The sequence below is a fragment of the Lissotriton helveticus genome, chromosome 9 (assembly GCF_964261635.1).
Source record: "Lissotriton helveticus chromosome 9, aLisHel1.1, whole genome shotgun sequence".
Classification (NCBI taxonomy): Eukaryota; Metazoa; Chordata; class Amphibia; order Caudata; family Salamandridae; genus Lissotriton; species Lissotriton helveticus.
In genome coordinates this window covers 581,186,236-581,212,903 of record NC_136070.1, presented here as the reverse complement: position 1 = coordinate 581,212,903, position 26,668 = coordinate 581,186,236, and the positions used below count along the sequence as shown (strand labels likewise).

The following is a 26,668-nucleotide window of genomic DNA, read 5'->3' as shown; positions in this document are numbered from 1 at the left end:
CCGACCGGGGGATTGCCCGGTGCCCACAACGGCCAGTCCGGGCCTGACCTGCTTGCATTCCTTGCAGGGCAGCAAGGGTTTATGAGAGGGGGCATAGGAGCGGGATGGGAGGGGTATAGGAGCGGGATGGGAGGGTTATAGGAGCAGGATGGGGGGCATAAGACTGGAGAGGGGGTGGGAGGGCCCGATGGGTTGTGGGAGGCGGAGGGGGGATGTGCCCTAATGTCTGTGCCAAGAGGATTCAGGATTGTGTGTGTGTGATTTTTAATGTTGGGAAAGGACAATTTTATAGATTTTCAGTTAGGGGAGTCCGAAACGGGGCAACGGGATCTTTGCATAAGAAGGGAAATGCCCTCATGCAGTGTTTGCTCAGGAGAAGGGAAACTCCGATGTGAATGACAGTCTTGGAAAAGACATCTGCTGTGCCAAGATCACACTATATAAAATAAAAAAACTAAATAAATACACGAGGAAAACGTGGGGATGTTAGGGATGAATAGAACACAGAGGGCCAAGAGAGAGGAGTGAGAAAGTGCAGCAGAGTGTGTGGGGGCAGGGGTGAGGTCCAAGCACCTGCATTGTCAGCAGGGAATGGCCCGTGGCTAATTGCACAGGAGGATCTGTGCATTTCACTGGCAGGCACCAGAGGAAGTTAAAACCTCTGCTGCCTACTAGCTTGCAGTTCACCCTGCTTTTACGGGCTCAGCAGCAGCGAAGAGCCAGTACAAGGGGTCCCGTTTTATTCACTCCAATTTTGCAGCCACTTTTGTAAAAAATCGCGGAATTTTCACAAGAGTGCAGATTTTGCAATTCTTAATATCCAGGTTGGTTTGATGATATTGTAGGAGTCATTATTTTCAAGGATAAAGTGATAATTCCAGATTAAGTAATATGGATTAGAGAAATACATGCTTTCACAGCCAAGCTCAAAGCCTTTCCAGAGCAGCACCCATAATCTGGAACCCCTCCCACCAGAAACTAGCACCGATCCAATACCTGCTATCTAGAAGGAGGTGAAATCAATACGGGGAACATCCTTTACAACGCAACTGTTACAACGAAGTACCTTTACGGCGCAACCATTACAACGCAACTTTTACAACGACTTGCGCTGGGGGGCGCTCTAGGATAAGGAATAGTTTCCAACATCTTCCCTACTATCCACTGGGACTGGAGTTGGAATAGTAAATTAAACTATTCACTATCCAGCGCCCCCAACGCAAGTCGTTGTAACGACTTGCGTTGTAAGACTTGCGTTGTAAAACTTGCGTCGTAAAGGCATGCGTTGTAATAGCATGCGTTGTAACGTCATACATCCCATCAATACTGATGACGTAATTGTTTCCTGCAAGAACAATCAACAAGGAATGAAGCAACAATGACAATCATCCCAAGAGAATATGCCACTCTATAGCCGGCTCTAACTTCACGTAAATGTTTCAACAGCAGTCTCTCTGTAATTATGTAATTATGAAACGATGGGTGACAAACATCAGTCAGTGACAGACTCTCATGAATGTAGTGTAGACACTTGGAATATTGAAACTATATCCAGGACAGTGCACTTATACACCCCAGACTCTTGGAATCATGAAATAAGCATCTGTAAATAGTTCCATTTGTAGGCTTTTATATTACTGAAACAAGAACCTAGTACAGTGCTCGGATACCCTTGAGTCATGTCCATGCTCCACAAATCCCACAAAATATATTAAATGAACTTTTGTCTTGGAGTTCCTGTGGTTTAATGAGGTTTCTAAATTCTGACACCATAAAGTAAATAATGTATAGAATGATAATTTGTTGTTTGCTGTTAAGGGAAATGCCAATGTTTGATGGATTTGTACAAATACATACCTAAACAAAAGCAAAATGTAGTTTAATAAGCAAGAGCACCTACTTCCTACCCCACAGTTTACCCTCCTAAAAAGAATGCAACATGGAATTCCTTCTACTTCCAGATGTTACGGAGCTGCTCCAATTGATGGCTTAAACCTTCCAATCACTTCAACGATCCTCTACCCGCCACGTTTTCAAAGAACTCACATCAGCCATTCTTCCACCCAGGTCCCTGATTATTCATGAATCTCTCATGCAGGGTAAGATTCCCGACTGCCTCAAAATAAGTCAAGTCATTTCCATCCCAAAAAAAGCCAAACGCAGACTTAGCGGATCCTAACAGACCCTCTTCCCAGCAACCTACTTAAGTCTTCATTCCAATGCTAATGCCCCTATGGACTACTTTTATAAATACCGCTCTTATGCAAGGAACCATCCCAGACATCCTCAAAGCTATTCAGGCATTCCCCATCTTAAAGAAACCATTGTCAGACCTGAATGATTCTATTGCAGGACCGGAGGCTTCGGATTATGCCTTCTTTCTTCACATTTATTTTTCACAGCAGCAAGAAAGACGAAAAACTACTTTTCCCATGAACACTTGGGAAACAGGAAAAACAAACAAGTCCTTTGTCTGTCTTCACAACACTGACAGCTCCCATCATGCTCCACTGCTGCTTCCTCTTCCTTCGCTGCTCAGCAAGTTAAGTGTGTTTTCCTTATCTCTCCTGAGGTTTTGGGGACTGTTCTCATTTCGTTTTGTGCCCTGGCTCAGCGCTTGTGTGTTTCCACCCCACAGATTCCCCTCGAAATCGCGGGACGCTTTTAGCGCTCCTGACGCGATTTTCGGCCCTTAGGAGTGCGGTGCGCTACTTCCGCCGCTAGGGGGCAGGCTTCTCCTTGCTAGTTATCGCGCTGTAAAACGTTCAAAAATCGGCGTTTTTCGCGCTTTTGGCGGCAAGTGACAGCTGCTACCCCTGGCCACCCGGTTGACACCCGTTTGGGTCGCAATTAGGCTTATCACCCCACATGAACGCCCTGCATAGGGTTGTATGGCTTTTGTGACAGTGACACCCTGAGGGGTCGGAATAGCGCTGGTGTGTGGCGCGGGGGCGCTTTTCCGGGTGTTGCCCTGTGATCTGAAGGGCTGCAGCGTCCCCAGGGCTTGTCCCTTAAGTGTGTGCCTTGTGCCCCCATATTCTTCTGGGCTTGCTCCCAGGACCGTTTAGTACCTGTGAGGGTGCTGTGAATTGGCTGGCTGTACCTCTGATCCTGCTGAGCTCAACTTACCTCACTATGCAGGGGGAGTCAGGCCAGTACCCTGAGGAAGACCCTCAGAGTTATTCCTCATGGGATGAGGACTTCTATCAAGCGGTGGATGATTCCATCTATAGGGCGGTGGATCAGGCCATGATCCCCCTGGAGCAGCGGCTTTCGGCGAGGTTGGATGAGGCATATGCAAGGATTGCCTCCCTTATTCCCGCGCCTGCCCCAACCCCAGACCCCGATCCGTCCCCGGCTCCACCCCCCCCTAAGAAGCCTTGTAAGGACGGGGTTGATCCGGCGGCGTTTGCGAAGGTTAAAAACGTGTTTATGGCGCATGAAGCGTCCCAACCTGTGCCCGTCCTCCCTGCGGAGGCGCCCCCCCCCTTCCCCACGTACTATGTCTCCGGAGCCACAGCAGGATGATGACTCTCCGGATTCGGAGGAAGAGGCCTGCTCGTCGAGGTCGTGGCTTCCGTCCCGCCTTCCTCATCCGCGGGTCCTTCAGACATGTTGGACCCGGATGATATTGTCCACCCCAGGTCTTCGGACTGGGTCCCTGGTGATAAGGTGGCCCAGTATGTGGCGAACCGGCTCCGTAAGCCTGTTGACAAGGATGCTCATAGCCGCCTTAGAGGGGAGTGCCCCCGCCCTTCCTTAGAGGGGAAAGTAGCTTTGACTCCAAGATGGCAACTTTTCTGGCTAAATTTGTCAAGGACCCCCGAAAGGGTATAGATAGGTCCTGGCGTACTTGCCAGGACAAGCTGTTGGACGCGGTTGGCCCTATGACCAAGATCCTCGACACGGCCGAGGAAGCCAAGGTGTCGGGTGATCTCATCTCCCCAGAAGTTCTATCCAATTGTGCCCAGCGCGCCATTATTTTCCTTGGCAACGCTAACTGTGCTCTCTCTACAGAGAGAAGGAGGTCGCTGTTGATTAAAATCGACCCGAAGTTGGGTGACCTCGCATCCTCTGAGGCTGGCGCGGTGGCGCAGGGTGGTCTGTTCGGAGACCCGTTTATAAAGGAACTCGGCAAATTTGTTGCCACGTTTACTTCCCTGGACTGGGCTCAGTCCAATATTAAAAAGGTTTTTGCTCCTCGTGTTTTTGACAAGGCCGAACGTGGCAGGGGCCGCTCGTTCAGCCGGGGCAACAGCGCAGACAGAGGACAAGGCTCCGGACGTGGGCAATTTCAAGACAACGCCCGCTTCAACAACTTTTATCCCACAAGAGGACAGAGGTTCCGAGGCCAGAGAGGCCAGCAACAAGGTGTTGGAAGAGGTGAGTGTGTTACCCTCTGCGAGTTTGCGGGTAGGGCGGCGCTTAGCGCAGTTTCTCCCTGCATGGTTTTCCCTTACAAGCGATGCTTGGGTGCTGCAGACGGTTCAGGGCTTCCAGCTGGAGTTCCATGGCCATCCGTGTCAGCTTCAACGTCCACGCCCCATTACTTTCTCGCAGCGCGATGCAGACTTGGTGCGCGAAGAGGTTGCCGCCCTCCTCCACAAAGGGGCTATTTGTTGCGCTTGCGAACATTCAGGCGGTTTCCTCAGCAACCTTTTTTTGGTCGACGGGGGTCGTCGACCGGTCATCAATCTGAAGGAGTTCAACGAATGGCTGGTGTATCGCCATTTCAAGATGGAGGGTATCCACCTTCTGCGGGATGTGCTGCGTCCGTCGGACTGGATGGTCAGGCTAGACTTGAAGGACGCCTATTTGGCGGTCCCGGTCTTTCCTCCTCACCGGCGTTTCCTCCAGTTCCGGTGGGACGGTCAAGTTTACGAATTCACCACGCTGCCTTTTGGGCTCTCCTCGGCCCTGTGGTGCTTCACAAAGGTGTTACGCCCGGCGGTGGAGGCCTTGAGAGCGCAGGGTATCAGAATGATAGTGTATTTGGACGACATGTTGTTCATGGATCAGTGTCGGGTACGGCTGGTGTCCCAGCTGCGATTTGCGATCGACCTGTTACAAGGTTTGGGCTTCGTCATCAACGAGAAGAAGTCCCTTTTGGTTCCTTCCCAGTGCGTGACTTTTCTCGGGTTCAACATCGACTCGGTGTCCTCCACCTTGAGTCTTCCCGCCAGGAAGATGGCGAAGATCAGGCACGAGTTGCGCCAGACCCTGGCGAAACCGATGATCGCCTTGTGTCAGCTTGCGCGGCTGGTGGGCCTGCTATCGTCTTCGATACAGGCCATCTTCCCAGGCCCTCTTCATTATCGGGCCATGCAGCGTCTGAAAGCTTTCCATCTCAGGAAAGGCCTCACGTACTCTCAGCTGATTCCATTGTCGGAGGAGGTGAGGGACGTGATGCAGTGGTGGCTGTCGCACATGGAGGCCTAGAATGGTCGTGCGATTTTCGGCTCCGCCCCAGATATCGTGATAGAGTCCGACGCCAGTCGTTCGGGTTGGGGGGCCAGATGTGGAGATTTCTCCACTGGGGGCGCTTGGTCCACCCTCGAGCAATCGATGCATATCAACTGCTTAGAGTTACTGGCGGGATCCTTCGCGGTCCAGTGTTGGACCAAGGACAGAGTGCAGTCCTGTGTTCTACTTCGGATGGACAATGTATCGGCGGTCCGATATATCAATCACCTAGGTGGCACCAGATCCGAGGCGTTAGCGGACCTGGCGAAGGACTTTTGGCATTTTTGCCTGGAACATCAGGTGTCCGTCACGGCGGAGTATCTACCAGGTCGGCAGAACGAGGTGGCCGATAGGCACTCTAGCCACCTATTGGATGCCTTTATTTACAACAAGGGGTGGTGAGGGACAGAGTCTCTGAATTAAGCAGAATACTCTCACCCAGTCAAGAGATCAGGGCTAGATCCAACACCGTTTTTTAGCTCATTGCACCATCCCAGTTTCAGAACCTGGCTGTATGCAAATTAGTCTGTTCCTGTCCCAGTGCATGATGGGAACAGGGCAAACCAAACTACAAAAGCCAATTCTTACACTGGGAAGGAAACAAGCTTCCGGGGACCGGTTTCTGGCATTACAGCCGTCTTCGGCCCGGCTTGCTTGAATCCTGATGGTGCAATGAGCAAGGGACTCATGTCCGAGTATACCCTTCCACGCTTAGGGTGGACAAAATTATTTACAACAAGGGGTGGTGAGGGACAGAGTCTCTGAATTAAGCAGAATACTCTCACCCAGTCAAGAGATCAGGGCTAGATCCAACACCGTTTTTTAGCTCATTGCACCATCCCAGTTTCAGAACCTGGCTGTATGCAAATTAGTCTGTTCCTGTCCCAGTGCATGATGGGAACAGGGCAAACCAAACTACAAAAGCCAATTCTTACACTGGGAAGGAAACAAGCTTCCGGGGACCGGTTTCTGGCATTACAGCCGTCTTCGGCCTGGCTTGCTTGAATCCTGATGGTGCAATGAGCAAGGGACTCATGTCTGAGTATACCCTTCCACGCTTAGGGTGGACAAAATTATTTACAACAAGGGGTGGTGAGGGACAGAGTCTCTGAATTAAGCAGAATACTCTCACCCAGTCAAGAGATCAGGGCTAGATCCAACACCGTTTTTTAGCTCATTGCACCATCCAAGAATTTTGTCCACCCTAAGCGTGGAAGGGTATACTCAGATGTGAGTCCCTTGCTCATTGCACCATCAGGATTCAAGCAAGCCGGGCCGAAGACGGCTGTAATGCCAGAAACCGGTCCCCGGAAGCTTGTTTCCTTCCCAGTGTAAGAATTGGCTTTTGTAGTCTGGTCTGCCCTGTTCCCATGATGCACTGGGCCAGGGACAGACTAATTTGCATACAGCCAGGTTCTGAAACTGGGATGGTGCAATGAGCTAAAAAACGGTGTTGGATCTAGCCCTGATCTCTTGACTGGGTGAGAGTACTCTGCTTAATTCAGAGACTCTGTCCATCACCACCCCTTGTTGTAAATAATTTTGTCCACCCTAAGCGTGGAAGGGTATACTCAGATGTGAGTCCCTTGCTCATTGCACCATCAGGATTCAAGCAAGCCGGGCCGAAGACGGCTGTAATGCCAGAAACCGGTCCCCGGAAGCTTGTTTCCTTCCCAGTGTAAGAATTGGCTTTTGTAGTCTGGTCTGCCCTGTTCCCATGATGCACTGGGCCAGGGACAGACTAATTTGCATACAGCCAGGTTCTGAAACTGGGATGGTGCAATGAGCTAAAAAACGGTGTTGGATCTAGCCCTGATCTCTTGACTGGGTGAGAGTACTCTGCTTAATTCAGAGACTCTGTCCATCACCACCCCTTGTTGTAAATAATTTTGTCCACCCTAAGCGTGGAAGGGTATACTCAGATGTGAGTCCCTTGCTCATTGCACCATCAGGATTCAAGCAAGCCGGGCCGAAGACGGCTGTAATGCCAGAAACCGGTCCCCGGAAGCTTGTTTCCTTCCCAGTGTAAGAATTGGCTTTTGTAGTCTGGTCTGCCCTGTTCCCATGATGCACTGGGCCAGGGACAGACTAATTTGCATACAGCCAGGTTCTGAAACTGGGATGGTGCAATGAGCTAAAAAACGGTGTTGGATCTAGCCCTGATCTCTTGACTGGGTGAGAGTACTCTGCTTAATTCAGAGACTCTGTCCATCACCACCCCTTGTTGTAAATAATTTTGTCCACCCTAAGCGTGGAAGGGTATACTCAGATGTGAGTCCCTTGCTCATTGCACCATCAGGATTCAAGCAAGCCGGGCCGAAGACGGCTGTAATGCCAGAAACCGGTCCCCGGAAGCTTGTTTCCTTCCCAGTGTAAGAATTGGCTTTTGTAGTCTGGTCTGCCCTGTTCCCATGATGCATTGGGCCAGGGACAGACTAATTTGCATACAGCCAGGTTCTGAAACTGGGATGGTGCAATGAGCTAAAAAACGGTGTTGGATCTAGCCCTGATCTCTTGACTGGGTGAGAGTACTCTGCTTAATTCAGAGACTCTGTCCATCACCACCCCTTGTTGTAAATAATTTTGTCCACCCTAAGCGTGGAAGGGTATACTCAGATGTGAGTCCCTTGCTCATTGCACCATCAGGATTCAAGCAAGCCGGGCCGAAGACGGCTGTAATGCCAGAAACCGGTCCCCGGAAGCTTGTTTCCTTCCCAGTGTAAGAATTGGCTTTTGTAGTCTGGTCTGCCCTGTTCCCATGATGCACTGGGCCAGGGACAGACTAATTTGCATACAGCCAGGTTCTGAAACTGGGATGGTGCAATGAGCTAAAAAACGGTGTTGGATCTAGCCCTGATCTCTTGACTGGGTGAGAGTACTCTGCTTAATTCAGAGACTCTGTCCATCACCACCCCTTGTTGTAGATAATTTTGTCCACCCTAAGCGTGGAAGGGTATACTCAGATGTGAGTCCCTTGCTCATTGCACCATCAGGATTCAAGCAAGCCGGGCCGAAGACGGCTGTAATGCCAGAAACCGGTCCCCGGAAGCTTGTTTCCTTCCCAGTGTAAGAATTGGCTTTTGTAGTCTGGTCTGCCCTGTTCCCATGATGCACTGGGCCAGGGACAGACTAATTTGCATACAGCCAGGTTCTGAAACTGGGATGGTGCAATGAGCTAAAAAACGGTGTTGGATCTAGCCCTGATCTCTTGACTGGGTGAGAGTACTCTGCTTAATTCAGAGACTCTGTCCATCACCACCCCTTGTTGTAAATAATTTTGTCCACCCTAAGCGTGGAAGGGTATACTCAGATGTGAGTCCCTTGCTCATTGCACCATCAGGATTCAAGCAAGCCGGGCCGAAGACGGCTGTAATGCCAGAAACCGGTCCCCGGAAGCTTGTTTCCTTCCCAGTGTAAGAATTGGCTTTTGTAGTCTGGTCTGCCCTGTTCCCATGATGCACTGGGCCAGGGACAGACTAATTTGCATACAGCCAGGTTCTGAAACTGGGATGGTGCAATGAGCTAAAAAACGGTGTTGGATCTAGCCCTGATCTCTTGACTGGGTGAGAGTACTCTGCTTAATTCAGAGACTCTGTCCATCACCACCCCTTGTTGTAAATAATTTTGTCCACCCTAAGCGTGGAAGGGTATACTCAGATGTGAGTCCCTTGCTCATTGCACCATCAGGATTCAAGCAAGCCGGGCCGAAGACGGCTGTAATGCCAGAAACCGGTCCCCGGAAGCTTGTTTCCTTCCCAGTGTAAGAATTGGCTTTTGTAGTCTGGTCTGCCCTGTTCCCATGATGCACTGGGCCAGGGACAGACTAATTTGCATACAGCCAGGTTCTGAAACTGGGATGGTGCAATGAGCTAAAAAACGGTGTTGGATCTAGCCCTGATCTCTTGACTTGGTGAGAGTACTCTGCTTAATTCAGAGACTCTGTCCATCACCACCCCTTGTTGTAAATAATTTTGTCCACCCTAAGCGTGGAAGGGTATACTCAGATGTGAGTCCCTTGCTCATTGCACCATCAGGATTCAAGCAAGCCGGGCCGAAGACGGCTGTAATGCCAGAAACCGGTCCCCGGAAGCTTGTTTCCTTCCCAGTGTAAGAATTGGCTTTTGTAGTCTGGTCTGCCCTGTTCCCATGATGCACTGTGCCAGGGACAGACTAATTTCCATACAGCCAGGTTCTGAAACTGGGATGGTGCAATGAGCTAAAAAACGGTGTTGGATCTAGCCCTGATCTCTTGACTGGGTGAGAGTACTCTGCTTAATTCAGAGACTCTGTCCATCACCACCCCTTGTTGTAAATAATTTTGTCCACCCTAAGCGTGGAAGGGTATACTCAGATGTGAGTCCCTTGCTCATTGCACCATCAGGATTCAAGCAAGCCGGGCCGAAGACGGCTGTAATGCCAGAAACCGGTCCCCGGAAGCTTGTTTCCTTCCCAGTGTAAGAATTGGCTTTTGTAGTCTGGTCTGCCCTGTTCCCATGATGCACTGGGCCAGGGACAGACTAATTTGCATACAGCCAGTTTCTGAAACTGGGATGGTGCAATGAGCTAAAAAACGGTGTTGGATCTAGCCCTGATCTCTTGACTGGGTGAGAGTACTCTGCTTAATTCAGAGACTCTGTCCATCACCACCCCTTGTTGTAAATAATTTTGTCCACCCTAAGCGTGGAAGGGTATACTCAGATGTGAGTCCCTTGCTCATTGCACCATCAGGATTCAAGCAAGCCGGGCCGAAGACGGCTGTAATGCCAGAAACCGGTCCCCGGAAGCTTGTTTCCTTCCCAGTGTAAGAATTGGCTTTTGTAGTCTGGTCTGCCCTGTTCCCATGATGCACTGGGCCAGGGACAGACTAATTTGCATACAGCCAGGTTCTGAAACTGGGATGGTGCAATGAGCTAAAAAACGGTGTTGGATCTAGCCCTGATCTCTTGACTGGGTGAGAGTACTCTGCTTAATTCAGAGACTCTGTCCATCACCACCCCTTGTTGTAAATAACCTATTGGATGCCAGCGTGTGGAAACTGGATCCTCGAGTGTTCTCCCAGCTGATGGCCAGGTGGGGTCCCTTCTCAGTGGACCTGTTTGCGTCACGTCTGGACCAACAGCTGCCCAGGTATTTCAGTTGGCGCCCGGACCCGTCTGCGGAGGCGACGGATGCCTTTCTTCAGGACTGGTCGGGCGAACAGGGGTATGCGTTTCCCCCGTTTTCGATGATAACGCGTGTGTCAGCGTTGTTGCGTCGCCCGTCGGCGCAGGTGGTGATGATTACGCCATGGTGGAGATCTCAAGTGTGGTTTCCGGTTCTTCTGGAACTTTCCTGGGATTCTCCAATCCTTTCCCCCACTCTCCTCATATCCTTCTCAATCCGGACAGGATTCCCCACCGGCTAGTTCAGGACGGCTCTCTGAGGCTGATGGCTTGGAGGATCTCCGGCGTCGCTGGTCTCTCCCAGGCCTTTCGGGAAAGGCAGAGGACCTGCTTTCTAAGGCCTGGGCGGTCAGCACGACTAAGATACCGATCAGCCTGGCATAGATGGCGTCGTTGGTGTGTGCGACGGGGTTTTGATCCCGTGGGGACGGATGTAGTGCATGTCCTTAACTTCCTTGCCGGATTGGCGGAAGAGGGTCTTGCCTACCGTTCCATAAATACTTTCCGCTCTGCAATCTCGGCGGGTCATGATCCGGTGCAGGGCTCCTCGATCGGGGAACATCCGCTGGTGTGCAGGCTTTTGAGAGGGATCCGCCTTTCGCTGCCACCGGAACCGCGTTACTCTGTCCTGTGGGACGTTAATAGAGTGTTGAACTTATTTCTGTCCTGGCAAGCGAACAGGTTTCTTTCACGTAAAGAGCTCACGGCTTAGTTGGCGATGTTGCTGTGCCTGGTGTCCTGCAGGCGAGTCTCGGACGTTCGAGCTCTTGACATCACGGCCAGAGTTTTTTCCCCTGACGGGGTCACTTTTACAGTGAGCAGGCGCACTAAGACCTTAACACGGGTTATTTCATACCCAGCTTTCCCAGACTCCCCTAAACTGTGTGTGGTGCAGTGCCTCCGTGCTTACGAAGATTTGACCAAATCGCCACCGGGCGAACGTCAGCTTCTTATTGCCCTACGGAAACCGTACAAGGCTGTTTCTTCCCCAACAATCGCCAGATGGGTGCGTTGGGTGATGCAGGAGGCGGGGATTGACACCAAACAGTTTGGTGCGCATTCAGCGAGGGGTGCTATGGCCTCCAAAGCTTTTGCACTTGGTGCTCGGCTAGAAGATCTGATGAGAGCGGCTGATTGGTCCTCAGATTCCACGTTTAAGAGGTTTTACTTTAAGCCAGTGTTAGAAGTGGCTCGGCTGGTGGTCGACAAGCTTTGAACTGGCATAATCCGAAGCCTCCGGTCCTGCCATAGAATGAGAATTTGCCTAGCGTTAGTGCTGGTAAGTTCCAATTCTATTAAGGACTCGGAGGCGAGGATTATCCCTCCCAATGGCTTCCAAGAAGCGGACCCTCCCCCCGTATGTACTGTAAGTAATGCGTTTATGAAGTTTGCATTCATGGATACTGTTGCTTTGCACTGTTATGTTTTAAGGTGCTTGCTATGCGACAGGGAAGTGCAGTTTTGACGGTGTGGTCTTTTGCAGGGAATGAGGGTCCCAAACAAGATGCGTGAGTTTGCCTGAACTTGGGCTTCGAGCGAAGAAAGAGGAAGCAGCAGTGGAGCATGATGGGAGCTGTCAGTGTTGTGAAGACAGACAAAGGACTTATGTTTGTTTTTCCTGTTTCCCAAGTGTTCATGGGAAAAGTAGTTTTTGGTCTTTCTTGCTGCTGTGAAAAATAAATGTGAAGAAAAAAAGGCATAATCCTCGCCTCCGAGTCCTTAATAGAATTGGAACTTACCAGCACTAAGGCTAGGCAAATTCTAATTATTACCCAATATCCAACATCCTGACCCTGGCCAAACTACTAGAAAAATGTGTTCACACGCAGCTTAGTAACCACATAGAACACTTCAACCTGCTCGATCACTTCCAATCAGGTTTTCGATCAGGACCCACATAATAGATGACGCATTACAAATACTGGATCAAAACAAAGCCTGTCTGCAAATCCTGCTTGACTTATCCTCAGCCTTCGATACAGTCAAACACGACAACTTAATAGACCTCTTGAAACACAGAATGGGACTATCTGGAACGGTGCTAAACTGGTTCACTTCCTTCCTCCAAAAATCTTTATCCAAGCCCACCCCAGTCACTTTGGGAGTACCCTAGGGATCTTACCTCTCCCAGACACTCTTCAATCGGTTTATGAAACCACTCACCGAGCTTCTCAACTCCTCAAATATCCAATACCACATGTACGCCGACAACACACAACTCTACATTAAGGTCCACTCTCTTGAAGACATCAAGTCCCTTAATTCAACGCTCCAAAAAACACAGACCTGGCTGGCAAAAATCTACTTAAAACTAAACATCCTCAAAACTGAATTCCACTTAAATCGCTCCCCCCAGCCAAACAACCATCATCTGCAAGTGGATGAAGCACCTAACAGTACTCAATGGTCAATCTCTCATCATTGATTCTGCAAAAGCGCTAGGAATAACCCTGGACAATAAGCTAAATATGAAGAATCACATCAGCGCTGCAACTAAAGTAGGACATTTTCAGATGAACACCCTGAGAAAACTGAAACCTTTCATACCTGCAAATTACTTTAAACAGGCAGTTCAAACTTTAGTAATCCCCAGAGTGGACTAAGGGAGGGTCGCTCTCTGCGGCCTTCCCAGATCAACGACCACCCCTTTAAGAGCCTCAATCAATGCAGCCGCTAGACTCATCGCAGGCTCCAAAAGAAACTGTCACATATTCCCTGACCTTCGTGCCCTCAACTAGCTACCTTTTGAGGCCAGAATCCATTTGAAAATCACCTGTATGACACACAAGGCATTGCATCACAAAACCCCGAAATACTTAGCGGAGAAATTGATACTATCGTGTGGTAACAGAACTACTAGAAATTCGGATAATCTTCTACTGAAACCAAAACGATTTTCCAGGAACAAAACTTACAACTGTACCTTCTCAGGAATGGCTCCAAGGATTTGGAACGCCTTGCCCCCAGAAACTAGAGTGAACCCGTCCGCTGCTTTTTTTTTTTAACAAAGTGAAATCTATTCTCTTGTACAAATTCACCTGAACTTTTTTATACAATCTTGTAATAATTTCCACTATTGTATTCACATAGACATATACATAAAAATACAATGAATTATCACCTATATTTGCCCTGTAAAGCGCTCTGATACCGGCAAGGGTCTTGTTCGCACTATACAAAACCTTCAAAATAAATAACAGTTTCCAGCCAATCGCGAATATCATCACTTTAGGCAAACTGCTTGAGAAATGCGTTCTCACACAGCTCTGCAAACACATTGAGAAGGTTCAACTCCTTGACCTTTACCAGTCAGGTTTCAGAGTGGATCACAGTACTGAAACAGCCCTAATTCACATTGTTGATGATGCCTTGAGATCTCTTGACCCGAATGTACATTGTCTTCTGATCCTTCTTGATTTGTCCTCAACATGTGACATGGGCAAACATGAAAACCTGATTGGTCTTCTTCAAAAAAGGTTGGGGCTAACGAGCCCTGTCTTAATTGGTTTGCCTAGTTCCTGCGAAACAGAACGCAAAGAATCAAAGTCAACCATTCCCTTGCAACCAGTACCTCGTTCACAGTTAGAGTGCCTCAAGGTTCCACTCTCTCGTCCATGTTTTTCAACTTTTTCATCTAAATTTTGAACCTTTCCAACATTCAATTCCATATGTATGCTGACGGCACTCAACTGTATTTGAAAACGGTTTCACCAGATGACAAATTCTCTAAACTGTGAGTTGCTTAAAACTCAACAATGGTTAGCTCAATCATCTTTTGCGAAATACTCTCAAAACAGAATTCCTCCTGATTGCCCCCACAATCACTCTCCACCCACTCAAGACTGACTCAAACAACTTACAGCGCTCACTGCACCCCTCATGTTGTTGATTCTGCGATATCGTTAGGTATAACTTCGGAAAATACCTGAATATGCAAGAACACATCAGTGCAACTATAAGGGGAGCCAATCATCAGCTCAACACTTTAAGGAAAATAAAGGCCTTCTTGCCTCCTGAAGACATTCAGTCTGCAGTCGAATCCCTAGTTATCTCACGCTTGGAATATGGATTGGTGACCCTAGCTGGGTTACCTAAAGCTAGATGGGCACTTCTTAGAGCTACTCTGTATTTTTTGGCTAGACTCACCACTGATTCCAGAAAATATGACCACTTCACACCGGACATAATGCAATTAAACTGGCTGTCTATCGTAGCAAGGATACGTTTTAAGATAGCTTGCCTGACGCACACACTTATTCACTACAACACCCCCCTGTACCTGGCAAATAAACTTGAACTTTCGGGTTCAATCGGAACCTAAGAAGCTCTAACAACCTCCTGTTGAAACCTCCCAAATGCATAAAGAAAAGAACATACAATCGTACTTTCCCTGGTCTGCCACCAAGAATATGGAACGCTCTTCCTCCCAAAATCCGATTAAATCTCTCTAACGCCTAGTTAAAAAAACATGTCAAATGGTTACCTTGAATGACCATTTAGAGCAATAGTACCATAGTCATTGTAACTTCTATTTCCTGTTGACACTCTTTGTTACTATTGTTCAAAAGTTCTAATTTTTGTCTCTTCAGTTGCCCTATGAGATATGTTGCGCTGCTGGAACTTCACATGTTCCACAAGATGAGTTGGTACCTAGGTTTATTAAATTATAAGAAGTTCACAGACTTGATTGCAGAGTGCACTGTTCATTGCGAACCGAAGTTCTTCCCAAAATGAATCACAATGTCGACTTCAATCTATTTCATGCTCTACTGTTTAAGCATTTATTTCTTTATATATAGTACGTAATTAGTTCATTACATTTAGTACCATGTTAATGGTACCAGGTCCTATTGCCTTACAACAAAATTTTATTTCAAACACAGTTTGTTATGATACAATTTCAGTAAACGTGTATAGACAGCACACGTAGCCGAGGCGCACCGATTGATTATTATTTTTGACAAGTGTGCTATAATAAAGTTAAAAAGGATATAACTACAGGAGTGCACCTCCAAACCAAATATTGTAAAGTGTTACCTCGGTTCAAAATTGCTATTCTGTTTTTGCACGTGCTCCCTATGTCTTTTGTTGCTTTTCTGGTACCTTATATGTCCCTTTATGCTTTTGCTCCTTTGTACAGCGCTCTGATACCCGTACGGGTCTTGTTCACGCTCCATGTTGTGGATCAGGAAGGTAGTGTTCACCTTCCATAAAGAGCATAGCTAAAAGTCTATGTAACAAGTTTACATCAAAAGGTGTTTCCTCTTCATGTGGAAGTTCTGAGGCGTTTATCAATTTGCATAAATGAGGAACAACTCCAGACAAGTGTAAATTGGAATAGTCTGGAAATATTGGACCATAAAATAATTGTCTGGTGTAATGGAGTATTAACAGAGGTGGTCATCTCTTGAAAATTGAAGAAATTGGACAGGTCAAGTCAAGGAAAAAAAATGTAATCATTTTGGGATGGTTTGATTCATACTGTCGATGTTTCAAAACAACCCAAGAAGGTTAAAGTAGAGGAGGAGGATAGCCAAAGAAATGTTGCAAGAGGAGGAATATATTTGATTAAGATCATAATATATGTCCATGTTATAGGGGGAAAAGGGGGCACTCTTATAATGCTAACTGGGAACAGATGCTATCAGCTATCTCATCCAAACATACCACCGAGTGTCGAAGACTAGTTCAGCACGGCAAGGGTAGGAAACAGGTCATGGTAGTTTGTATAGATCCAAACAATTCTTGGATAAACACCTGGAGGAAATGTATAGCAAGGGGCACTCTGAATTACCAATCAGTTGAATATGTATGTAACGAGCTACTAGCAATCATAATTGAATCCAACTGTTGACTGGAGAGCAATGATTTATGTGCTTTTATTTAGTCATGTAATAATAAATGAACATTTCCCTGAAACTTGGAACGGGTCAATTATAAAACCAATTTTTAAGGAGGATGATTCCTCTGCCTCGGAAAATTATAGACTTATAAGTCTTATGGATTTAGGTGTAAAGGTTTACGGAAAGAGAATACTCAAATCTATGAAATATTGGATTGAGATCCATGAATTAATCCCCATTAAGTAAGGTGGGCTTAAAGCAGGTCATTCAATAGCAGACCACTGCTTTAGCTTACAGAAAAATGTATGTTAGTCGATGGAGGTAAGAGGCAAATTATTTTGCTGGGTTTTTTCAGTTTTTGCACAGCAATTTGAATTGGTCGTCCTCGTCATAGTCTGGTAGAAATTAAAGGAATTGAAAATACTCAAGTTTTATTATCAATACTGCAAGAACTCCGCAGGGGAATTGGTCATGGGTGGAATTAGATTTAAGTAGCTTCTTGACTAAAAAATATTCCAGTGGTTCTTAACCTTTTTCACTTCTGTGTACCCCCACTTAATCATTACTGGAATCCATGGGACCACACCGAATAATAATTCCAATCTGGGGGCTCCCACGGAGTTATTACTGGAAGCCGGGGATTCTGGAATAAGCAAATTTGATGTTTTAAATCCCAAAACAATGGAAAACGATGAAATATTTTATTGAATTCCCAATAATAAAAAAAACCACACAATTTTAATAGGAAGGGTGGATCTTTTCAAAAATAAATTAATGCAACTCATTGTCCAAACTATTTTCTATTTGATGCACTTGCACTGCCTCACAAATCAATCTGAATATGCCAACCTAATTTCTAGTCTTTGAATCTCAGATTACTTCACATTTACAGAACCTTTTAAGATGCTCTACTTTACATATTGCTTCTTTATTTATACACACTTTATTAACCTGTTTAAATTAATTTCCGAACCAGTCGGTGAACCCCGGAGTGAGCTTCGTGGACACCCAGGGGTTCCAGGACCACAGGTTAAAAAGCGCTGGTCTACATCAAGACTGTTTTAGCCCCCCACATTTTTTCCACTTTGTTTACATGATCTTCCCACTACCCTTTTAAGAACAACTTTTTCACCCAGGATGGGAAGCCATCATGTTCTATGTACGCATACAGCCTTGTAATTATTGACTTGACTCAACTAGGACTCTAAAGGAAGTTAAGAGCATTTTATAAATATTGCAAATTTAAAAAGTTAATTATTACTATGGACGAGACTAAAACAATCTGATTTGGGGCCAACATTAATTCCTTTCATTAGTATGTTGGTTAAGCTAAAGTGGAGGAAATCTCTTACAGATATTTAGCCATGAATTTTAATAATAAAGCATCCTGGAATATGCTTATCGGTATTCTAAATTCACAGGCTTGACCAATCATTTCCAAGCTACATAAATTGAATAACAATTTTGATGGCTCTTCTTTACCACCTGTTTTTGAAGTGATGGTGCAAACCAATCTGTTATATGGTGGCAAGATCCTCTGTATGGGTGGAAAACAGGATTGGAATTTGATTGAAGGGCAATGCTTGAAAATTCTGTTGTGTCTATCTACATCTTCAATATTCCAAGCAATAAAGTTGGAACCCAGATTAACCTCAGAACGTTGTACAAGTACACTGTAAACCTTACGACTTTGGAATGGATTTGTAAATTCCATGCACGCTAAAATTGCTATATTTTGCAGAGATGAAATTGTGAATAGTGATTTAAAGTGGGCTAAGAGGCTGGGAGAGCAGTTGGTTGTAATTGCAAAGCAGTTTTCTCTAGATGCCTCCATATTACGAACAATTTGGTCTGTAAAAACTTGAATTGTGCTCTAGGGTTGAAGTGGTTCCTAGAAATATGATTTGATTTATTTAATAGAGAAGAGCTCCAAGAGCTCCATTATCTTTTTAAACGATTCATGGCAAGCAGATACAGTATTTCCACATACTTACCCTCTCCTGAATCCAAAAATGAGGCCTCCAATTAAAAACATTTAGAATTGACTTCACCCATTTTTTACACCCCGGAGTTGGCAAGACTCCTAGAAGAAATTGAGGGGATTTGTAAATGTGGGTTAGACGTGAAGTGTACCAATTCATATATATTGACGGATTGCTTGTTTTAATGGTATTTATGACTACATTTTTTTAAGCTGTTTTAATCACATACGGTTATTAATTCGCACTTGCGAGCAATTGAGGTTTTTTATTTGAAATGCAATCAGATATTTTTTGTGAAGTCTGAACATTTTTTATTAACTTTTTATGGTCTGCAAAATCGGACTTTACTTTTGGTTTTAATTGTGCTTATCATAATCTGACTTCTTGATGTACATTATGTGCATTTTCATTTCATGGACTATCGTGAGCCCCTAATAAATAGCCGGGCTATGAAAGTATCACTCAGATATTTTTTGTGAAGTCTGAACATTTTTTATTAACTTTTTAAGGTCTGCAAAATCGGACTTTACTTTTGGTTTTAATTGTGCTTATCATAATCTGACTTCTTGATGTACATTATGTGCATTTTCATTTCAGGGACTATTTTGAGCCCCTAATAAATAGCCGGGCTATGAAAGTATCACACAGACATTGAGCAAAAAACGTCCCAGAATATGACTTAGACGCTCCTTAGATGAACTATGTGATCATTCATCGCACCGCTTGCCTTCCCAAAATGAAGACCTTATTTGGATGGTGGCCACCTCTGGGTCTAAAGTGTCAGCATTTGAATTTCTTCCACCATCAGGAAAGAAGATAATAATTTCCACATGAGGAAAATGGTGAAATAAAAAGTTCTTTAACCTGAGGGGGTACATATGATTTTCGCAAGAAACAACCATAACAAGCAGTTTGCTCTCTAGCAACAGACTCCCTACATATTATTGTAGGGCAGAAAACCCCACTTTTGATCCACAAGCTAAGGCTTAGTCTACCAATATGCTGACAGAGGTCAAAACAAAGTAGATGCACAAGGACAGACCAGATTATGTTCAGCTGTCCTTGCTGGCTAAGTGAGGTTCTGCACAAAGAACAAATGCATATCTTTCGGGGTTTGTAAAGTGAGTCCACCAAAAGCCTTTAGTAGAAACGTGACTCAGGGCATATGAACATTTCAACAAGTGAGAGAGGATCCTGGGATAACCGAGTGGAGAAAATATACACCTTAAATGCTACTTGTTCTGAAGGGTCATGGGGGGTGATGGCAAAGCACCTTTCTCATGACAATATATAGCAACTGCCTTGGTTGCACTAGGTATCTGCAGTGAGCTCCTGCTACAAACTCTAGCATTGCTACAGAGAGGCACAAGGCAAGGACCGAGAAGCATCGTTACCTGTTGGCAGAACTCCTTGACAGTGCGACCACCCTCAATGAAGTGTTCAAAGAAGTGGTGCTCCCGTTGCAGGTAGCCTGAGGTCAGCAGTCGAAGGTACACCACCAAGTAGTCCGAGATGCCTTGGTCATTGAAGGCAGCAAGCAGGTCGGTCAGGGGCATGCGCTTTTCCACTAGCTCGATGAGGTCCATGAACTGAATGAAAAGGACACACATTGGAGGAAGACATTGGAGTCACAGATTCAAACACGTATCCAGCCCCTGCATTCCCCCCCACCCCACACTCACATCCATTACCCCGCTATGACGATAACTTCGGAAGGCGCTTCTTTCAAATATTGCTTTGGCTTTCCTTATCTTTATGCAGGTAATGTAATTATACATTGTATAGATGTTGACATCTTTGTAAAGTGCTCTGACATTGGCAATGACGTGGGCCAAGCTCTTCAAATAACAGAATTAAGAGTTTGGAGATGCCAGTCCCATGCTACTTCAACACCCCTCGCGCCCAGAAGAGATGGAACATTCCAACGGAATCTGAAAGGTATGGGGAATTCCCGAAGTGACCCCCCTCTTCCCGTCTACGCCCCTCTGCATTGGAGATCTCTCCTCACGTGTTCCAGAAGAAGAGGGATCATTTATTTTATGGCATAGATGTATTTTATATTTGTGATAAAATCAGGAGATTCTGAAGTGAAAAGAGAGATAACCACAGTAATGTTCGCGCTCCCTGGGGCTGGGGGCCGGGAGGGCAGGCAGCGCTGCTCCGCAACACACACAGGCCACAGGGGCTGGTGCCAAGGAAATCAGCGCCGTCCTCCCGTGACTGCCAACACAAACAAGGTTTTCTTTAAAAAAGAAAATGCTGCAGCGAGTGCTTTGGAAGCACGAGAGAAAAGAAAAGCCTTTTGTCTGTAAGCCCCGTCCTTTTCAGACTGGGGGGCGTGTATTTGACTGTTGTTTACAGCCTAGAAAGAAAGTAAAAAAACACGCCCCCAATCTGAAAAGGACGGGGCTTAGATCGAAAGAAGAACGTCACTAGGAACTCTTCTCCAATGGCTGGCCACCGTTTAGGAGGCCAGCCATTGGAGAAGAGGGGCGGGGCTTAATCCTCTCTAGTGAAGTACACTAAAGTCATTAAATCTTGCGAGCTCGAGTGCGCACCCGATGCCACGCGAGACCTAAAAAGGGTGTTGTGGCGCTAGCTAAAGAAACAAGCAGGAGAAAAGCCAAAAAAAAAGTTTAACAGGAAGAGAAGAGCAATGTTTTTAATGCCTACCTAAAGGCCAACAGATTGGGCAGGGTTTTAATGTGTAATGGAAGAGCATTCAATGCCCTACACATACTGAGCACAAAACTATGGCCAATCGCCAAAAGAAAATACATAGCAATGCAGTAGGATAAACAATGGAAGCTACTTCCTCGCCAACTCTGCCAGACACCCCTACCATTCTCCATGGGACTCACTGTATTGTGGAAATCTTCAATGGTGAACTCTGTAAAGCCTTGGTTTACAAGATCCTCTTTGCTTTTGGCAGCTATTATTTTGAACCTGGAGACACAAAAAAAAATACAAAGAGACAAGAGTTTACTTTTTGACTGACATGTTCTGCAGTAAGGCCTGCATGTTGTCTCTCTCCTTGACCCCTAAATAAAATCTTGCATGGTCAGGTTAGCAGTAATAAACATCTCTCCTACACCCACCTCTGCTTGAAATGAATGAATTGATGTTTGTGCAATACTAGATTATGGTTTGCCACTTATAAACATCACAGGACTTACTTTTAGAATCAGAATGTTCATTTCTTCTCATATAGGTAAACAAATCAAAACTATCAATTTTTAACTCACTTCTGAAAAATGCCATGCCCTTAACTGCACCATCTTATCTTATTTGAACAGAATATTCAAATGCTCTTCACACTGGCCTATAACACTGCTAGGTATCTTTTGTCTCTCCAATCAGTATTTCACACAAACTCCTTCTTTGGTACTTGGGGCCAAAAAGAAAACCAATTCTTCCCATTTTAGTTTTACTATATTGCAAGCACAATAATACATACTTCGAGCCCAAAAAGAGCTGAGCCTCGCCAACCTATGATAGGGTCCATCCTGTCTGCACACTTCCTGGATTTTATATCTGCCTTGATCCAGATGCAGAGCCAGGCATGGTGCTACCTGAAAAAGGGACTCTCAGCAGAAGGCAGACAGGTAGGTATATTCACTGGTACGGGTCTACATGAGTGTGGTACACATGGGCACTGACTTGCCAGACTTGGTTGTTATGAGACAGTGTGAAGCTATCATTCGGGTCGCACCGAGACCAGTAATTGCACAAGAGATCGTAACATTCTGTTAATTTCTCGGGCTGTGATAAAACTCCTTCACTGAACAATAGCTAAGGATTATATAGCCATCAATTAATCTTGGTTTCCAAGTAAACAGCCTTATTTAACGTCTGATGGCCCAATGGAATGATTAAAACAATTTTGGGAAATGTGTTTTTTCTGGGTTTTCCAGTGTTCTGGCAAAGGGTAAAGCCTGAACAGTCTGATAATGTTAGCAAATTCAGAATGGAATCAGTACCAAAAGCAAGTTTACAAAGCTAACTGGGGTGACCGAGGTAAAAGCGTAAAAGAGCAGTTGCAAAAGTGGAGTACTGTATTCCTGCAAAACAGACATGCTTGCCAAGATCGCGCTACAAGTGTTTTAAAATCTTATTATCTACCATGTTTAACTACAGGACCCCAATTCAGCCCCATTGCAAGGAAAGAGGCGCTGGCCAGTGTCAAGGCTGAGGTTCTTTGCGTGCATGAATAGCCCTTTCCATCATGACTGTCAGGACTGGCCAGTGGGCATATTACCAGTAATGGGCCTCAGTAACGCAATTTAGTTTTCCTAAATGAACTCTATGGCAGAAGAAGGGCTGAATTTTGCTGAACACTGGGAACAGCAGTAATCTAGAAGAGGGTGGAAGCAGCCAGGCCTTTCCTTTGGTCCACCCCACATTACATTCAGAGCTCCTGTTTTTTTTGTATTTGATGAACATCCTGTAGGCCCATCTGGAGTGGGAGAAAGAGGATCACTGGATGAGGAGGGGGAGGGTACTGAGATGTAGGCGGATTCTGCATCTCTTCCCATTCATCATTATCCATAGGCAAGAGTACACTGCAGAATTACACACCATAAAGGTAAGCGGACACCACAATCCCCACCTTCCTCTTAGCTGCTTTTATGGTATGTCGTTACTATCCATGCTGTTCTGTTATGGTATCTAGCTATTTGTTATGCTGCTAGGTTATGCAGCTTCAGTAAATATGTTGCTGATGTCTATAGTATGTGGTTGTTGACTGTTATGCTGTGTAATATGTGGTTGTTGACTTATGCTGTGTAATATGTATCTGGTGTCTATGTTATATTAGGTGTTTTTACATAACACTTTACATACCCTTTGCATACGTTCAAAAGAATTAGCATGTTTTATGCTTAATGGTGTATTTTCAGGATCACTCCTCTGTGAGGCATACCTATGCCAGATGCCACTGTAATTCTCCAATATACTTCTTAGTAGCCCACTGGCGGTTTAGATACTGTACTAGCTTTAGGTTAAGGGTCTACAACGAGTGGCCCAGGAGTACCTTGTAAGTATCTCTCAGAGGAGAAAGCCAAGCCCTCATTCGGAGGGTCTGTGCATATTAAAGAAAGCAGCACTACTCATCTCAAGATCCACAGAGTGGCAGACAGCCAAACCAATGGCAGGGCTTCAAGGTAATAGTCAAACACACTCTGTGTCCTCCTATGGTGTCTGTCACATGACTGCCTGGCTCCACTCTCTCTAGCTAAGAGATAAGGAGATTGGCCATGTTGTATGACATGCTCTGTCTGTCACCCCTTGAGTGTGAAAAATGGGCTATGAAAGAAGAGTGCTAGCAGTAGCTTGAGTAGTAACCAGTGCTGATCCACTCAAGTGTGGGACGCCACAAGCCAGATTGAAAGTATTATTTGGGTGCATGATTAGCCCAAGAGTGAGGAGAGAGCAGCATATAAATCCATGGCAAAGAAAATGAAGCTCCTTATGCATTTGTCTGTGTGTATGTGTGCACTTTTATGTGTGTCCCCATGTGTGACTGTGTCCCCTCCCTAAAAAACAGTTTTGCAACCTGGAAGCTATGCCTGGTATGAAGGACCACAAAACATATATGATTGCCCCCCACAATCATAAGGGGTTCGTCTCTGACACAATCGTCTGATTATGGCATAGTAGTGACAATGGCATAATAACTGTTATCCCGGACATATTTTGGGCATTAGTGGTGTAGTCGTGGCACACTGGTAGGCATCACTAGCATATTAAAAGCATGAATGGTCTAATTTTAGCCACCCCTGACATAACGGTGGCCGCCGCTCACATTACAATGGCCAGGATTGAAATATGATGGCCATCCGCTTCATTCTGGTGTTCAGCCTTGCCACAATGGTGGCCATTGTATAATGGAGAGCACTGTTGGCATATTAAGGAATCCTTAGCGTTGAGATGCGCATCCATGGCTCATGGTTGTAATACCTTGGCATTTAAAGAAGAATCTGTTCATGTGTGGAATGTGTACATGTGAGTACAAAAAAATGACAAGCTGGTATTCTGAATAGGAAATGTATGTTTTTTAAGGGTTTTCTTATTTAAAATGGACTGCTTACCTAAAATGGAATGTGGTATTTGACAAGAAATATGTGTATTTTCAGAAACTGATATGCTAATTGTTGGACCTGGCCCTTCAGAGTCTTCTACAAACATTTAGCTTTTACTCCTCCCTTTTTGGTGAATTTATTTTTGTTGGCCATAGGACTCTGCACTTAACCATTGCTAAAGTGCTTGTGATCGCTCCTTAAAACATGGTAGAATTGGCTCTGATACTTAATTGGCATATTTAATTTACTTATAAGTCCCTAGTAAAGTGGCACTAAATGTATGCAGGGCCTGTTATTTAAAGCTACTAGTGGGTATGTGGCACTGATTGTGCCACCCACTTAAGTAGCCTTTAAACATGTCTCAGGCCTGCCATTGCAGAGCCTGTGTTTGCAGTTTAAACTGCCATTTCGGCCTGGCAAAATAAACCTTTTGCTAGTTCCAAACCTTCCTTTTTAATGCATATGTCACCTCTAGGGTATGCCCTGGACAGCCCAGAGGGCAAAGTGCAATTTATATAAAATGTGGGACATGTACTTTTAAGTTTCACATGTCTTGGTAGTGAAAAAAACTCTTAAGTTCATTTTTCACTACGGCAAGGCCCATCTCTCCCACAGGAGTTGCCTTATTGCATTTTAGAAGTGTTATTTCCAAATGGAAATAGATCAGCTGTTCAAGTTTGGTGTCTTTGGAATTAAAATTTAGAATCCTAACTTATGGTGAAATCGGATTTTAAATTACAATTCTGAAAATGCCACTTTTAGAAAAGTTTAAGAAAATAAACGCAGCAAGTGTGCACTCTAGGTACTAATTCAAGCAATCAGAATCAAATATACCAAAATATAAATTGAAATTTTTCAAGAAGATCGCGTGTGCACCAGGTGAGGGGTCCTGCAGACCACCTAGTTCAAAATGAAAAGAAGATACCTGGAAGTGTATCCAGGTTAACCCAGTGCACTACAAGTGTATACAGCATCAATCACAAAATATTCTTCAAAGCCAGAAGCGATATTAAGATCTTTAAATAAAATCGCAGATCTTAATATCGCTTCTGGCTTTGAAGAATATTTTCAGAACCCTTAGGATCCTATGTTTATTGTTTTTGATTACCATGGGATTATTGTATTATCACGTACATTTCATTGATGCTTTTGTGATTGATGCTGTACACTATTATGTGACACACTTGTAGTGCACTGGGTTAACCTGGAATCACTTCCAGGTATGTTTATGTTTATGTTTTGGTGATTTGTATAGCGCGCAAATACCCTGGGGTATCTCGGCGCTTAAGGACTACGAATCTGGACAAGGGGAGCGCTGGTGAACAAATTATTGGTTAAAGAGCCAGGTTTTTAATTGTCTTCTGAAGACGGTGAGAGTGGGACTGGTTTTGATGGGGAGAGGAAGAGTGTTCCAGAGTCTGGCAGTGGCGACAAGGAAGCGCCTATCTCCCCAGGAGGATGTTTTAGTACGTGGGACAGGTATGAGGTGGGCTGAGGAGGAGCAAAGGGATCTGTTGGGAGTGTACTTGGAGAAAGCTTTTTTCAGGAACAAAGGTCCTGAATTGTGGATGGTTTTATAAGCTATGCAGAGTTCCTTGAATTTAGTGCGGCCTTTGACGGGCAGCCAGTGAAGTTGGCGTGTGGCGGAGGTGATGGGAGTTGAATTTGGGGATGGTGAGTAGGATTCTGGCTGCCGCATTTTGGACTGACTGGAGTTTGTTAAGGATCTTTTCTTGGGCATTAAGCAGGAGGGCGTTGCAGTAATCCGTTTTGGAAAAGACAAGGGTGGTGACAAGAGTTTTACCAGCTGATACCGGGAGGTATGGAAGTAATTTCTTGATTTTTCTTAAGGTGTGGAAAGAGGAGACCACAGCGTTTACATGGTGATGGAACAGGAGTTTATCGTCAAATAGGACCCCGAGGTTTCTGACCTTGGTGACGGGTTCTGTTGGAGGTCCCAATTCATTGGGCCACCAGGTGGAGGACCACCCGGGAGTGAGGTTGCCAAAAGTCATGACCTCGATTTTATCTGAGTTTAACTTTAGGTATCTTCTTTTCACTTTTAGAAAAGTTGGCATTTTCTTGCATTAGCCATCTGGTGCCTGCAGCCGGTCTCTGTTCACACGACTGGGTGTAGT

General features: G+C 45.5%; 1 protein-coding gene across 1 annotated transcript in view; it reads right to left on the bottom strand.

The window, feature by feature from the left end:
• Positions 1–26,668, bottom strand: part of OTUB1 (OTU deubiquitinase, ubiquitin aldehyde binding 1) — a 114,254-nt gene that overhangs the window by 10,362 nt on the left and 77,224 nt on the right. Inside the window, exons 5-6 of the mRNA XM_078660547.1 lie at positions 21,312–21,396; positions 19,845–20,039 (exon numbers count right to left, since the gene is read on the bottom strand). Coding sequence (XP_078516673.1) covers positions 19,845–20,039; positions 21,312–21,396 — 280 coding nt within the window. The remainder of the gene's footprint in view (positions 1–19,844; positions 20,040–21,311; positions 21,397–26,668) is intronic.